Source organism: Miniopterus schreibersii, assembly GCF_964146895.1.
Source record: "Miniopterus schreibersii genome assembly, chromosome: 11".
NCBI lineage: Eukaryota > Metazoa > Chordata > Mammalia > Chiroptera > Miniopteridae > Miniopterus > Miniopterus schreibersii.
In genome coordinates this window covers 14,823,003-14,838,774 of record NC_138111.1, presented here as the reverse complement: position 1 = coordinate 14,838,774, position 15,772 = coordinate 14,823,003, and the positions used below count along the sequence as shown (strand labels likewise).

General features: G+C 40.0%; 1 protein-coding gene across 7 annotated transcripts in view; it reads left to right on the top strand.

Moving 5' to 3' along the window:
• The window catches only part of CDK5RAP2 (CDK5 regulatory subunit associated protein 2), a 157,157-nt gene that overhangs the window by 19,250 nt on the left and 122,135 nt on the right, over positions 1–15,772 (top strand). For all 7 annotated transcript variants that reach the window (XM_081151274.1, XM_081151276.1, XM_081151275.1 and 4 more), the window contains 3 exons: positions 3,856–3,966; positions 7,637–7,713; positions 13,780–13,903. In XM_081151274.1, the coding sequence (XP_081007400.1) occupies positions 3,856–3,966; positions 7,637–7,713; positions 13,780–13,903 (312 nt within the window). The remainder of the gene's footprint in view (positions 1–3,855; positions 3,967–7,636; positions 7,714–13,779; positions 13,904–15,772) is intronic.

Sequence of the window (15,772 nt, the reverse complement as noted above, 5' to 3'; positions counted from 1 at the left end):
TGTTTTAGACTAGAATGCACAAGAAGATATGGTTCCCGATATCCTAGAGATGGTTTGGGCAGAAAGGCAAATAATCAGCTGGTACAATGCAGTGTGGTAACTGCTGTGATGAAGAAAGTGGAGGGTGTATGGAAACGTTTAGAAGAGTTCCTGGTCCAGCCTGGTGGGGTTGTCAAGGAAAACTTTATGAGGGAAGTGGTATTAAGCACAGAACTAGACTGGCATTGTTGTGGAAAAGATAGTGCCTGTATTTCATTTGGGCCCGTCTGGCATTGCCAATGACCTTTTGAAGGCTTATTTACCTTTCTCTTATTTGTTAAGAAAATGTCTTTACTTATAAATAGGACAAATATTCCTTCAACTGTTGTTAAGGGTTTTAGCAGTGTGTACAATGTGGGCATTCTAAGCAAGCTCCATAAATATTTTATTGGTAGCTGAGTAACAGAATAAGGTTTCTCTTTATAGGATGCAGCTGGCAGGGTAGACTTTTTTGTTTGAATGAATGTTTTATGTGCTGTTTCCTTACAACATTCAAAAGGAGGCTTTAATGAACCTACTGATTGTTTCTTATGCTGTTCTTGTTAGCCACAAAATTGTTAACAAGAGGGCCAAGGGCAGACAGTCTGAAAACATAATATAGAGTATGCTTTTAATTTTTTATCCAGTCATAAAAGTATGTTTGTTAAAAAAAGTATTATATGCTATTACCCATTATTTTTTAAAATGCTGAAAAACACACCAGTGAGTATATATTGTGGGGATGTGGTAGCATTCAAATACAGCTATTGATATTTTGCTACATTTCATTTTAGTTATTTTAAATTCAACTTTATTGAGATATAATTTACATAAAATGAAATTTACCAATTTTAAGTGTTGGATGAGTTTTGGCAAATGTATACTCTCTTGTAAACCTCTGCCTTTATATATATATTATATATGTATATATATATATATATATATATATAATGTATATATGTAGTTATAATTTTTAAAATATGTGTATATTGTCCTAGGTTCATGTGACCATCACACAATCAGAATATAGAACAGTTCCATGATGCCAGAATATTCCCATGTGTTGTCTCTTTGTGCTGAAACCCTCTCTTTACCCTAAACCTCTGGCAGCTGTGCTGTATCCTTCATCCCTATAATTTTGCTTTTTCCAGATGTCACATAAGTGGAGTCATACAGTTTGTAGTCTTTTGAGGCTTGCCTCTTTTCCTCAGTGTAATGTCTTTGAAATACATTCATGTTGGTGTGCATATCACAGTAGCCGAGAATTATTCCGTCATATGGATATACACTGTTTATTCTTTCAGCCCTTGAAGGACATTTGGGTCTTTCTGTATTTTGGTGATTGTTAATGAAGCTGCATTAAACATTCACATACAGGTTTTTGTGTGAACATAGGGTTTCATTTCTTTAGGGTAAATACCTAGGAGTAGAATCGCTGAGTCATAGATAAGTGTAGTTTTTTTGGGTAAGAAACTGCCAAACTGGTATCCAGAGTGGTTGTGCCATTTTGCATTCTCTTCAGCAGAGTATGAAAATTCCATTTGCCCCACATCCTCATCAGCATTTGATATTATCAAATTTTTTTTTTAGCTGTTCTAGTAGGTGCATAGTGGTAACTCATTGTAGTTTTAATTTGCATTTTCCTAATGGCTAAGTTGTTGAAAATCTTTTCTTGTGTTTGCCATCTATGTATCTTCTACTGTGAAGTTTCTTTTAAAATCTTTTGCATGCTTTTTTTTTTAATTGTGTTCTTTTCTTAGTTACATTTTGAGAGTTATTTATGTGTTCTAACTACGGTTTCTGTGTTAGATATATGATTTGCAAATATTTCTCTTAGTGTGTAGCTGGTCTTTTCATTCTCTTAACACTGTTTTTGAGAGCAAATGTTTTAAATTTTGATGAAGCCCAATTTATTGATTAAAATTTTTTTTTTATGGATGATGCTTTCACTGTTATATCTAAGAACTCTACTGAGTCCTAGGTTGCAAAGATTTCCCCTATGTATTCTTCTGAAACTTATATGATTTTACCTGCCTCTTTTGTCATAGATTAATTGACCATATAAACATGGGTTTGTTTTTGGGCTCTCTGTTCTGTTCCATTGGTCTATGTGTCTGTTTTTGTGCTGGTACTATACTGTTTTGATTACTATAGCTTTATAGTATAGTTTGAAACTAGGGAGTGTGATACTTCCAACTTTGTAATTTTTTCTCAAGATTGCTTTGCCTATTCAGCGTCTTTTGTGGTTCCATATAAATTTTAGGATTCTGTGTTTTAAAGTGTGAAAAATGCCATTGGTATTTTGATAGGGATTGCATTGAGTCTGTGGACACTTTAACCATATTAATTCTTCTAGTTCATGAGCACAGTATAGCCTTCCGTTTATTTGTGTCTTGTTCATTCTCTTTCATCAGTGTCTTATGTATAGTTTCAGAGTACAAGCCTTTTACCTCCTTGGTTAAATTTATTCCTAGGTATTTTATTATTTTTGATGGAGTTGTAAACGGGGTTGTTTTCTTACTTTCTCTTTCTGATAGTTTGTTATTTGTGCATAGAAACATAACAGATTTCTGAATATTAATTTTGTATGGTGCAACTTTACTGAATTCATTTATTAGTTTTAATAGTTTTTTGGTGGAATCCTTCCTCCCTACTCATTAGAGAGTTAGTTTTCAGACATCTTGATAGTACCCTTAAGTACTTCAGCATCTATTCTTACTTAGGACATTCTCCTACAAAATCATAATACTATTACTTAATATAAAGTTGTTCAAATTTCCGCAGTTATCCCCACATAGCTATTTTTTTAAAATTCAAGATTCACTGTATGATTTCATTGCACTTAGTTGTCATGCTTCTAGTACTTCTATTTATTTAGAAGAGTTCCCCTACCATTGTTGACTTAAGATTGTCATTAAGATTTTTGAAGAGTCCAGGCCTGTTGTTTTTCAGAATGTCCTTCAGTTTGGATGTGTCTGATTGACAGCTTTTGATTAGATTGAGGGCAGAAGTATTTTAAATTAAATTGTTTACTTTCAGTGATTTATTTCAGGAGGCACAAAATGCCAGTTTGTCTCACAGGGGTGATATTAAATACAGTTGGCCCTCTGTATTTGTGTGTTTTATATCTGGATTCAACCAACCATGAATATATTTTGATTGAAAATATTTTTTAAAATGTAGGTTATATTCAAATATTACATTATTTTATATAAAGGGCTAGAACATTTACTGATTTTGGTTTCTGTGGTGGTTCCTGGAACCCATCCCCCATGGATACCAAGGGACAACTGTATATGCTCTTGATTAATGTGGTGTCTGCTAGGTTTCTAAATTTTAAATGTACCTTTTCCTTTTATAGTTAATAAGCCATCTGTGGGGTGATATCTTGAGACTGTGTGAATGAATATCATGTTGTCCAGTGATCTTTCATCTAATACTTTTAGCATTGATAATTCTTACCTGAGTCAGTTATTGCTATAGTGGTTCTGTAATGGTGATTTTTTTCTTCCTATTATTTGTCTACACCTATTAACTGGATTTCTTTTGTGAAGAAGAGGTTCTTCTCTTCTTTTCATTTCTTTTCTTATTTACTATTATCAGTGTGGAGTCTTGAATTCTTTCTTTACTTGGTCATTATTTATTCCAATGCTCAGATTGTCCTAAATTTGGTTAGAGGGAACCACTTAATTCTGGGTTGGTACAGTTGTAGCAAAGGTAAGCTTTTTATAGTACTTAACATTTGAACCCATTTGTAGCCTTGGAAGCTATGAGAATTAATGTAGGTAACATCCCTTAGACCTTACTTTTGGTAACCCATCTGTGCTTATTTTCCAGCAAATCACTGAACTGAAGAAAGAAAACTTTAACCTAAAACTTCGCATCTATTTCCTTGAGGAAAGAATGCAACAGGAATTTGATGGCCCCACAGAACACATCTATAAAACTGTGAGTGTCCCATTTATCGCTGCCATCCCTGGTGTCTTTTCTCATAGTCCTTCAAGCAGAAACTTGATTAATATTTGCTCTCAGAGTTAGCAGGAATAGATAGAGCTGCTTGCATTGAATTTGAATTGATTATGGGGAGCGTAAGATAAAAGGATGACCTTAATATTAAGCAAAGAGATACAGGATTTAATTTTAAGGGAGCCTTTTTCTCTTCCTAAAATCGGACTTCTGATTTACTTTATCTCAATCACCTTTTAAAAATTATTTATAATTTAGACAAAGACAGTGAAATGGTAGAATGTCTTTGGAATTGAATCTTATTGTTAGCAGCTAATTTGTGTAACAGTAGGCAAGTCACTTCAGCTCCCTGGGCTTGCTCCAGAGTTAAGTGATAATCCTTGTGTCATAGGGTTATTAGTGTGGATTAAAATGAGGTGACAGGTGAAAAGCCCCCAGCATGCCATCACTACTGGGCAGTTACTATCGTCTTATTGAGGCTTCCATGGGCATCTGAGACTTAGGATTGTCAGTGTTTCTGTGATGTGACTCTTCTTATGCCTTTTATATGCTTGCTTATAACTGTCAGAAAAAAAGTCTGTTCCTGTCTGAAGTCTTGGCCTGGAGGCCTCTGCCTGAAAACAAACCTTGGTTCTGAAAGTTGAAAAAAGAACTTGGCTTTCTTGAAAAGGCATGAGTACAAACAATATTTCAGCACCCATTTCTTGGCTTTCTCCAGTAGATTAGCCCTTGGCCTGGGAATTATTCCATTTTTTCTCGTCTGAAGTTTGCACCAGTGGAAACTTTTGAAGGAGGAAAAGGAACTGCTTGAGTTTTAGCGGATGAACTTAAATGGACTTGTCTTGAAGAGGGGTTGTACTGTACTTCTGAGGCTTTTCAAGAATTGAAAAGCTCCCTTGTCCCTCAGGACACAGTTTCTTTCCTTCATTGTGGGGGTGGAAAGAAAATGAGTACATCCCGTTTTCTGGAAGGGAGTGGTGATGCGATCAAATTTTTGAAGAAAAACCGATAACCTAAAAAACATTATATATGTAAGTATGGTTATCATCTGTCTCAGGTGATAGGAAGGGTGATAGGAAGCCAAATTGTGTTAATTGCCTTCGCTGTGTCAGGCACTGTCCTGGGCCTTTGTATATCATCACCTTATTTTAATTCTCAAGACAGCCCTTTGCAGTGGAGATTATCCTCACTTACAGGAGAGGACACTGAAGCTCAGGGAAGATCAGTAACTTGCTTGATGTCATAGCTACTATGTCAGGTGGGTTTGAACCCAGGACTGCCTATTACGCTGTTTCAGCTACTCTTTTCCATTGTCTGATTAGATGACCTGGTTCTATTACACTTTTATTTCAATCTAAGTTTTTATATAGGTGTACATGATTCAAAATTCAAAAAAACATAAAAGGTATACACTGAAAAGACTTTTCTTCCACCCTGTCTCCTAGTCCCCTAGGTCTAACCAATATGATTAGTTCCTCAGGCAAGCAAGTGTGTGTGTGTAAACCACCTTTTATAGAAACGCAAGCATGTTCTGTACTTTGCATTTTTCCTTAACACTATCTCTTCTTAATAGTGGCTTAAGAGCTGTTTTATTCTTTTTTTTTATCCTCACCTGAGGACATGTTTTCCATTGACTCTAGAGTGAGGGGAAGGGGAAGAGAGAGAGAGAAGGAGGAATATCAATGTGAGAAACACTAATCGGTTGCCTCTTGTATGCTCCCCAACTAAGGATCGAACCCACTACTTAGGCATGTGCCCTGACTGGGAATCGAACCCTCAACCCTTTGGTGTATGGGATGATGCTCCAACCAACTGAGCCACTGGCCAGGGCTATTCTTTTTTATGATGTTCCATTTTATGCTAACAAGGTGTCTTGGTTTTTTGGTTTAGAAATAATGATTACCATGTGTATAAGTTTGTAACTTGAGGATTTGGCTTGCGAAAAATAGTCTAGTGGATAGATTAGCTCTCTGTTCTTTTAAATTCGCTAGGCTGTAATGTCATTTGGTTCATCAGAAAGCAAAGCACTCAGAATCTGTGATACCAGCTCTTATACAACTCTCCCCTTCTGAGAGCTGGCAAGGAATCCTCAGTTTGAAGGGTGTTTCTGTCATTTTCACAAAACTGCAGTTGAAGACTTTGTGCTCTGTCACTGAGTGTCCTTTATCAAAGATCACTTTCTTCTAGAAAAAGTTCTGCTGCATGATGAGTTCTTCAGTTCCTGTTGTTTGACATTGAAGAAAATCACATTCTGAGCCTTGTCTTTAGGCTCTTCTCATTCATTAGCTCACTTAGTCCTGAAATTCCTGTGTCAGGTGGGCTTTATGATTTTCATTTGCCACTTGGGGGATCTGAAAGGAGAAACCTTATTTTTTCACCTCCTGGACTTGTGCTCCTGCGGACAGTTATAGGCTCACACTTCCAAGTTTCTGATTGACGTTGACATGAAGGCAGGGCCTGTGTCTGCCTTGTCTACCAGTGTGTCCTCAGTGTTTAGCCTAGTGCTTGGCCTGTCACAGGGACTGGTGAACATCTTTGAAGCAAAGGGGTAAATACAAGAGCATCTACTGACTTACTGTGATTTCCTCTTGGGCAGGGTTTGAACCCATGTCCTTCTGGCCCCAAGCCCCATGACCTTTCCTTCTGGTTGACTTCTCAGCCTGGGGATCCTCCAGGGCTGTTTGGCTAAAAGGAGGGAGGCATGTCCTCCGAGATTGTAAATTTTAATGGAAATGCTATTTTTATTTTAAATGATGCTTATATATTATGGAGTAGAATATAAAATTGGCATGAATTATTAAAATAAAACAGGAACAAGATTTCAAAGAAAACCTAAATTTATAGCAGTTCTCTGTAAACTGTACACGCAGACTGCTCTTTCTACTATATTAATTCATTTAACATTCTCTCTGGGATACATTTGCGGACTGGTTTGAGAAGCCAACCACTGCCCCACTGTCTCATGTTGCAATCCATTTGCCAAAGACTCTGCCTTTGGATTCTCATGTGAATTATGATCCTAAGGCCATGTGTGACTCCTTTCCTTCGAGTCAATTAAGAGGAAGATGGTTGGTTGGAGAACATTGTGTTGTCGCTTATAGACAGCTTGCCCTGTGCGCTTGTGGCTCTTTTGTAAGTGAGTACGCTGAAATCTTACATTGATATGAGACAGGCAGTGACGAGGCCTCCCATTTATCCATCTACATGTTTTATTTTTTTAAGCTGTAAAATGTTTCCATTGCTACAACCAGCACATACATGATGGTAAACAACCAGAGGTAATTGCCTTGGAATGGTAAAAGCAAACTAGCATTGCTTGCAAATTTGCTTGGTGGAGGGCAAACAATTTTTAAATCGGCCTCTCTTGTATGACATTTATGCCTCGATGTTTGAATGCTCTGGCTGTTAGAAGCTTGGAAAATTTGCATAATTGTTCCAAGTCTTGAGAAATCTGGAGCTTTCTTTTGAGACCACCAGTGTTTAATAATTCCCTTTTCCCTGTGCCCTGAGGCTAATGAGGTTTTGAATCTAACAGCTGCCTATTACAAGCATGGCGTAGTCAGTCCACGCTAAGAGCTGTTTCCCCATGGTAGACATTCGTATGTCCTGTATTTTTACACTGTTTCTTTTCTTTCCTAATCTCATCTGAAAGAATATCGAGCTCAAGGTGGAAGTAGAAAGTCTGAAGCGTGAGCTCCAAGAGAGAGAGCAGCTGCTCATCAAAGCCTCGTGAGTACCTGTCATCCTGTTACAAGCTTGTGGGTAGCCCAGGGGTTTTGATGGTGGCAGCTAAGTGGGTCAGTAAAATGGAACCTTGTGCTTGCTAAGCCACTTGTTCTCTCACGGGGCTCTGAGGATCCCAGGAAAGTTTTGTTTTTAATTATTTTTCAACAAACTTCTAAAGTTTATAGGAAAATGAACAGACCTTACATGTACAGCAGAATGAATTTTCATTAAGCAGACATACCTGTGGGGTTACCATCCTGATCAGAAACCAGCACATCACCAGCCCCTAGAAGTCCCCTTTGTGTTCTTAGAACTTACGCTTCTCCCACAAAGATGACTACTTTATTGACCAGTAGTATCACCTTTGCTTAGTTCTGCCCGCTTTCGAACTTTATAGAAATGGGATCATATTCTGTGCATGTACCCTTTTGTGTCTGGTCCCTTTCCTCAGCAATATACCTGTGAGATCCATCTAGATTTTTAAGTATCATTAGTTCATTCATTGCTGTAAATACCCTAGGGGCTTAAAGGGATCCTGAGGGCCCTGGCCCGGTAGCTCAGTTGGTTAAATTGTTGTCCCAATACGCCAAGGTTGTGGGTTTGATCCTCAGTTAGGGCACATACAAGAACTGACCACTGAATGCATCAGTAAGTGGAACAACAGTGGGGTGCGTGGGTGAGGGCTGGGGACCTGGGTGGAGAGGGGGTCAGTGGGGAAATTAAAGGGGACATCTGTAATACTTTCAACAATAAAGATAAATTTAGAAAAAATAAGTGGAACAACATTCTGTTTCTATCTCTCTCTCTTCCTCTCTCTCTAAAATAAATTAATACAAATTTTTTAAAAAGGGAGGGTCCTGAGTGTCTCCTGTGGTAGATGAGGTGGGGGCGGGGGCAGAGGATGGGGCTTCAATCAGAGTAGCTCGTTATTCTGTTTTGCTTAAACAACATTTGAAAAATATTATTTTAATTATTTATTGAACAACAAGCGCAGTTCAGAGACTGTAACCTGTGACTCAATTGGTTATTTATTCATTCATTCATTCATTCATTCATTCATAAACGTTATGTAATTACTTGTGCTACACATGGGATATTTTTGAAGAGAGATATTCCCTTACTTTTGAAGCTCATCAGAGACTAGTGACAACTCATCCTATAAACAAAGTCTAATGGAGGAGCAGTGATAGTGTGTGGATATAGTGGGCGCGCCAAAGTATGCTGAGTTTCATTGGTGATAATGAAATAGGACTTCCCAGGGCTGACCCACCAAAGATCTAGCTGAAAGCTTATGTGGAAATGCATCATTTGTCACGGCAATAGAGTTCCTGCTGGCTATGGGGCTGGGAGCATGGAGTCTTTAGCTTAGGGCGCTACTCACAGCTCTGGGCTGGGCCATATAATTCCTTTTATTACCACAGGGCCAGCAGCTGGCAGTGAGACTGCTGTTAGCTTTGAGTAGACCAGAGGAGGTTCTCAGGCCCCAGATTGACCTTGCACGCATGGTATTTTCTGAGTGAGTGAATGAATGAATAAACCAGATTAACAAGTTTTTGATATTTGTTGTTGTTGTAGTTTTTTTTTTTTAATGAAGCACATCATCATTCTCTAGGCAGGGAATCAAATCTACTTTACCAAGCCTGGAAGTCAGTAGTAGAATTTGATCTGAGAAAGTAGAAGTCTAGGGGGCTCAGCCTCGTCTTGTAGGCATCTTGCAGGGTCTGGAGGCCTCATTAGAGATTTTGGTCTTTATCCTAAGATCAAAGAGAAAGCAGTCATGGGTTTTAAGCAACTGACACAATAGAGTTTTGTTTTCTAAAAGGTCACTCTGGATAGTGAGTGGGAAATGTTTTGTAGAGGGAGTGGTATTGGAAGCAAGGGACCGGTGAGGAGGCTTGTCTAATAGTGTAGGTGACATTAGGATGGAGGTGGGTGGGTGGATTGGAAAGACACTTAGGAAGCAAAATCAACAGGACTTGGTAATGGATGGGAAAGGAGCTGTCAAGGATAGGTTAGGGGTCAAGATCATGGGCTCTGTTTAAGAATGTTCCACAGTGACTTAGCTGTTCCAGCTTTCTCTCCACCAACTTTTAATCTGAAACACAGTTCACAGATATTAAGAAGGTTCCTGTTCCTGTTGCTCTAACTTTTCCCTGGCAGACCTTTTCTCCTTCCTAGCCCCTCCCAGCCGGAATCCCTTTCCAGTTGTCTACCCTACATAAGGGCTCTTGTTGATCACACGTCGCTGCCTTAGCTCACATCTTTTTCTTCACATACTTCTCTGGCATATAACGACAATCCCATATGTGTACAGCACTTTTCAGTTTATAAAACACTTTCATATCTATTTGGATTCCATCATTATCCTGAGAGTTCGTCAAATCTCGAGGAAAACCTCATTTGAGAGAGGAGGGAATTTAGGTTTGGAAGGGAAGGGCCATGACTAAAACTACTCACCAGAAATTTTGATCAGAGCTGGGATTAGAACTCAGGTTCATGACTTCTGGTCCAGCACAAGGTTTCATATTCTTTTTTTATTTTCATGCATGTTTCTCATTTCTTCAACATGACTACATATCTTCTAAGCCAAGAGCTTCTTCCTCAGCGGAGTATGGGGCCAGTGGAAAGGGCAGGGGCTCTGGGTTGGCTCTACCAATAGGTAGGACTGTGGCCTTTGAGCATTGGCTTCTCAGCTATCCTCACTTCTTGGGACCTTTGTGTGGATTACCTGCCAGGGTATGTGCACGTCTGCCACAGACCTGCTAAATGGGCCTTTCCCTTTCCCTCTGATGGCCCCGCATCTGGCAGTGTGTGTGTGGTACATACTTGTTGATGGAAAATAGCTTTTTATTAATGCCCTCAACTCCCTTTTTGAGTTTTATGGTGATGGTTTTTTGAGGGGTGAGTGGGCGGGAGATATGGGAAAAGTCCCTTATTTTCTCTCAAGAGCTATAATTAGAATGGAAAGAATCAAGAGGGAATGTTGATGGTTAAAAAGAGTAGCGAGGGTGGTGTTTATAGAAGGTTCTCTTGTATTGGGTGGAAAGCTGGATTAGACCAGTTTCTCTCAGCCTTTCCTCTCCTTAGGTGTTACTGTCTCGTCTGTTGGCCCAAATAAGGAAAGGGTGGTGGGGGAAACTAACATTTATTGAGACCCTTCTCAGCTCCTAACCCTGTGCCTGGCACTTGACATATTTTATCACACTTGAGTTTACAGCAGTTACGTGAGGCAGCCAGTGTTCCCGTTTGAGTGGGGAGGAAACTGAGGCTCAGAGGAGTGGGGGGACCTGCCCAAGTTGGTAACAGAGTTGGGGTTCGTCTGGCTTTGGAGCCCTCTGCCTTGCAGTGAAGTAAACATATATGCTTGCTGACTTCCCATTGTTGTATTTATCAGTTACCAAAAGGGGATTTTAAAAACCAAAGCAGACATACTGTCGGGAGTAAATTTTATCTCTGTAGCTTTAAAACAAAAATAATAATTCCATTAGTAGATGAAAATTGTACCATACTGCTGAGTGTAAATTTTATTGCTACAGTAACTGCAAAATACAAAGATGATAAATGAAAAGTTGGAACATTTATTATTGGGAGTATATTTTATTGGTATAACTAAAAATGCAAACAAACTGAATAATGCCAGTACTTGTTAAAAATTGTGGTCAGCCTCTTGACAATGTATGTGATGCTGACTGTAAAATACAAAGGTTTGATCTAGGTGGATAGGAGGGAGCCGGTGTATTTGCACTCACTGGGTAGAGTGGAGGGTGGGGATGGGGTAATGCTGTGAGCCATTTTCTAGAGGAGGCTCTCTAAAGCCCAAGGGCTAAAATATTTGTGGTGGTTCGAGGAAATTCAGGACTGGAAAATTTTGTATCTAAGGCTCAGGAAAGAAAAAGCTTCTAGTCCAGAATTCTTTTTAAAAAAATTATTGTTGACACTCTTACTGATGGTCCCCCATTTTCTCCCCCTTAGTCCAGAATTCTTGCAGCCATATAGAATGCCCTCTTGAGAAGTGATTGTGGATCACTGTGAACTCCAGACAGTACTGGGCAAGAAATGAACTGAGGGAGTGGGTTCAGGCTTTTGGTGGCATTAATCAGGAAGTGTCAGTGATGGCCTTGGTTCTGGCCAGCCGATGATCTGTTCTCAGTTCAGACACCAGCTGAGGGTAGAATAAGGCTACTCAGTATCTCAGCAGAGCCAGCGCTGTGGTGGCCTCGGGGACAACAGGCTGTCATGCAGCACTCAGATCATAGAGGAAGGAGCACCATGCTATGGCCACTGCGTGTGCTAGCACATTCATTCTAAGAGGGCATCACCTCATTTTCCTTCTAAAGGCTTATTGGCGAAAGGAAACAAGATATGAATAAAGTCTTTATTTACAGGCAATTCATTTCTGAGACTTGGACAGCAAGTATGGCCCTCTTGACTTTCCATTGTTCTCAGTCAAAAATTCACATGGCTCGTACATGTGCACATCTGATCACATGGCTTTTGGTTGGGAAAGTCTTACATAGCCCCAAAGTAGGGCTTGCGAGGCCAGTGGTGAATAGATTTGTTCTGTTGCAGTTTTTCTGAGAAATCAGCTTTAGGTGGAGCCATTTCCTTTATATTATTCTGCCTTCTGTAAACCCACAGTCATTTTAGAAATCTGATGAGAACTGCTCTGAGTACATGTCTCACAAGTTCATATCCGACACTGTTTTTCTTCTGGGGAGAACCAGAATGAACGGCGTCAGTGGTTGTGGTCCTGTGTCTGATTTGGGTGTGCCATCCCACCACTGCTTGCCAGGCGGACAGAATATTTATACCATGGTGCCACAGCGACACGAAGTCTGCATTTTATGTTAGAGTAACACGGGGTGTGGGCTGCTTGCGTGCTCTCCTCTCCTCATGCCTTAAGTGGTAGCTAGTGCTCACATGGATTGTTGTGCTGTATTTAAAACACTTCCCCTCCAAGCCCAGGCCACGTAGCTCAGTTGGTTAGAGCATCCTGATATGCCAAAGTTGTGGGTTAGAGCCCCAGTCAAGGCATATGCGAGAATCGGCTAATGAATGCATAAATAAATGGAGCAACAAATCAATGATTCCCTCCCTCCCTCCCTCCCTCCCTCCCTCCCTCCCTCCCTCCCTCCCTCCCTCCCTCCCCCCTCCCCCCCTCCTTCCTCTCTCTCTCTAAAAAAATAAATAAAATAAAATGCTTCCCCTATAGCTGGCAGAAGATGAAGCATACAAACCATTAATCCCCCAGATTAATTTTTGTTGCATACTGTTTCTTTGTACATTGGTTTGTCAAACCAGCTCTCCACCTTCCCTACCACTGGTGGGGGTGTACTTGGTTGGAAGTTTCCTGGTGGGAAATTTGGCAATAGCTGTCAAAAAAGTCTTAAGAGAATACTTACACTTTGACCCAGTAATTCCCTTTTTGGGAATTGACCCTAAGGAAATCACTGGGTAGTTTACATATACAAGGATGTTTTCATCATAACATTGCTTATAATAATAAACAACAGCACTAACATTTGTTGAATACTTTGTACTGGCCACGGTTCTCAGAGCTTTAGAAACATTGGACAAATGTGTAAAAGCAAAAGCAATCTAAATGTTTTAATGTAGAACATTTCATGCAGCAAATTAACATATAGCCTTTAAGAATGATGATATAATAAGTTTATATTTATTGACACAAAAAGATGTTTATTGTGTGTTAAGTAATAAAATCAGATCACAGATTTGTACTGTATGATTCCACTTTTGTAGAAAATGCCCGAAAGGCTATTTACTAAAATGTTAACTTAGCTATCCCAAGTGATGAGATTATAGATGATTTTTACTTTGTTTTTAAATAATATGTATTTATACTGACACATAATTGATGTATAACATTGTGTAAGTTTAAGGTGTACAACATGTTGATTTGATACGCTTATATATTTTATGATCAGTGTTTTGGAATTACAAATATTAATTAAAATAAAAAAGACACTCACCACAGTCATGGGAGATTCCTTGTTTCTTGGGGTGATTGGAATCACCACCTGACTGTCACCCTTATTTGCCTCTTTGCAGCAAAGCAGTTGAGAGCCTCGCTGAGGGGGGTGACTCTGAAGTTCGGCGGGTGAAAGAGGATGCTGAGAAGAAGGTGCAGCAGGTCGAAGATCGCCTGACCAAAAGACTATTCCTCCTGGAAGAGGCAAGTCTGGAAGCCTAAGGACAGTGTGCTTCTTACAGTGGGTTAATAACGAGTGGGCAGAACTGTGTTCCTTTCCTCATAAACTGTCAACTTCTGCAGACATGAGAGCCATCCCCAGTGAGCATCTCTGGGGTCCCAGCCCCATTCTAGGCACTTAACATGAAGAATTTATACCCTTGCACCCTGCAAACTGACCATTATTGTCTCATTGCTATAAGTGAGGACACTGAGGTATGGAGAGAAACACTAACCAGTCCAAGTTGAGTCCTGCATTTAAATATGACTGCTGACTTTAAACCCGTGTTCTTGAGACACCACCACTCTTCTTAATCTAGTATTTTGCCTTTATTTCACTGAGGAAGAAACTGAGGCCCAGAGAGGGAATTGACTCACTCAACATTAGCTAAGCCTGGAACCAGATTTTCTGACTTGTAGGCCATTGTGTGTCCATGCAGCCCCGTCCCCGGTGTCCAGCGTCCATGCCACCATCCACCGGTGTTGACCGAGTGCCTTTTCTCAGCGAGGCTCTGTGTGTAGCTTCTCCTCCTCCTGATTCTCAGTCAGGTGCTTCCTATGACTGATGGGATCAGGATGTTTCTTGGTTCGAAAATCCTGTCTCCTAGGTTTTAAAACATTTCATCCATTTAAACCTAGTCTTAAGTAAACTCATTACTTAATTCTTGGTCTTTGAAGTCTGTTGTTTCCTCTCACTTTCTCTTCCTGCATCCCTGATTCTTCTAAGCTGATAGGAGGAGAAATAACACCAAAATCACTTCTGAATTCAAAGAGTGGATAGATTTGTACTATATTTTGTAGCTAACAATGGTCTTTTCTAGTTACGATGTTCAGTTCAGCCCTTGTATCAGCCTCATGGGCATGTGTAGATATTAGGTTGGTCATATAGATGAGGAAATAGGCTCAGAGGGTGAGAAACTAGTCATGGTCATAAGTGGTAGAGTTGGGACCAAAAGAAGGGTATCGGAGCCCAAGTTCTGAATTTTAGTTAAGATTATTGTGATCCTTTGAGAGACTCAACCTAATCTTGGTCATTCATCTTGTTTTTCCCAGCCAGTGCTTCCCAGTGTGTTGGCGTGCCAGCATAACTGACAGTACTGGGTCGAATCACTGCTCTGTCATCTACTAGCTTTGTCTCCTTGCCTTCCCTGAGCCTCTGCCTCTTCCTCTGTAAAATAAGACTAATGATACCAGCTTTGCTGTAGTAATTGTAGTAACAATAGTGGTACTAACAATTTATGGCATGCTTACTGTGTGTGAGGCACCCTTCTCAGCATTTTAAATACTTTGACTTAGGTAATCCCCTCAACAAACCTAGGAGGTAAAGGCTGTATCCTTTAACAAAAAAGAAAAACACAATGACACCGGCACAGAGTGGCTGAGCCACTTGCTCAAGGTGACACAGGTAGTAAACCCGGTGGTCTGGCTGCAGAGCCTGCATTCTAAACTGGAAATCCATCTCTCTGTATGTCACTTTTTAGGCTTGAGTGAGACTCAAAGATAATATAAACAGAGCTTCTTGTAAAGCGTGGCATTGAGTAGGCTCTCAGGGAATAAGTTTTGTTGTTTGTTGTCTCAGAATATTGGGAAATGATTTTTCCCAGCTATCATTGAGATTGACAGGCCAGCCTCTTGGGGAGACAGTGTTGGGGGAAACACTGGAGGGAAGGGGTGGGAGGAGGAAGCCACCTTTTTTTGAGTTTCCCGTGATGCAGTAGGCATTTGACAGTCTCACAACAGTTCTCTGATGAGACGGTCGTTAGGAAGCTGGGGGTCAGAGAGGTTAAGTGACTGCCCAAGGTCACACAGCAAGTAAGTGGGAGCTGAGTTTTGAACCCGGTTTGATTTGTCTTT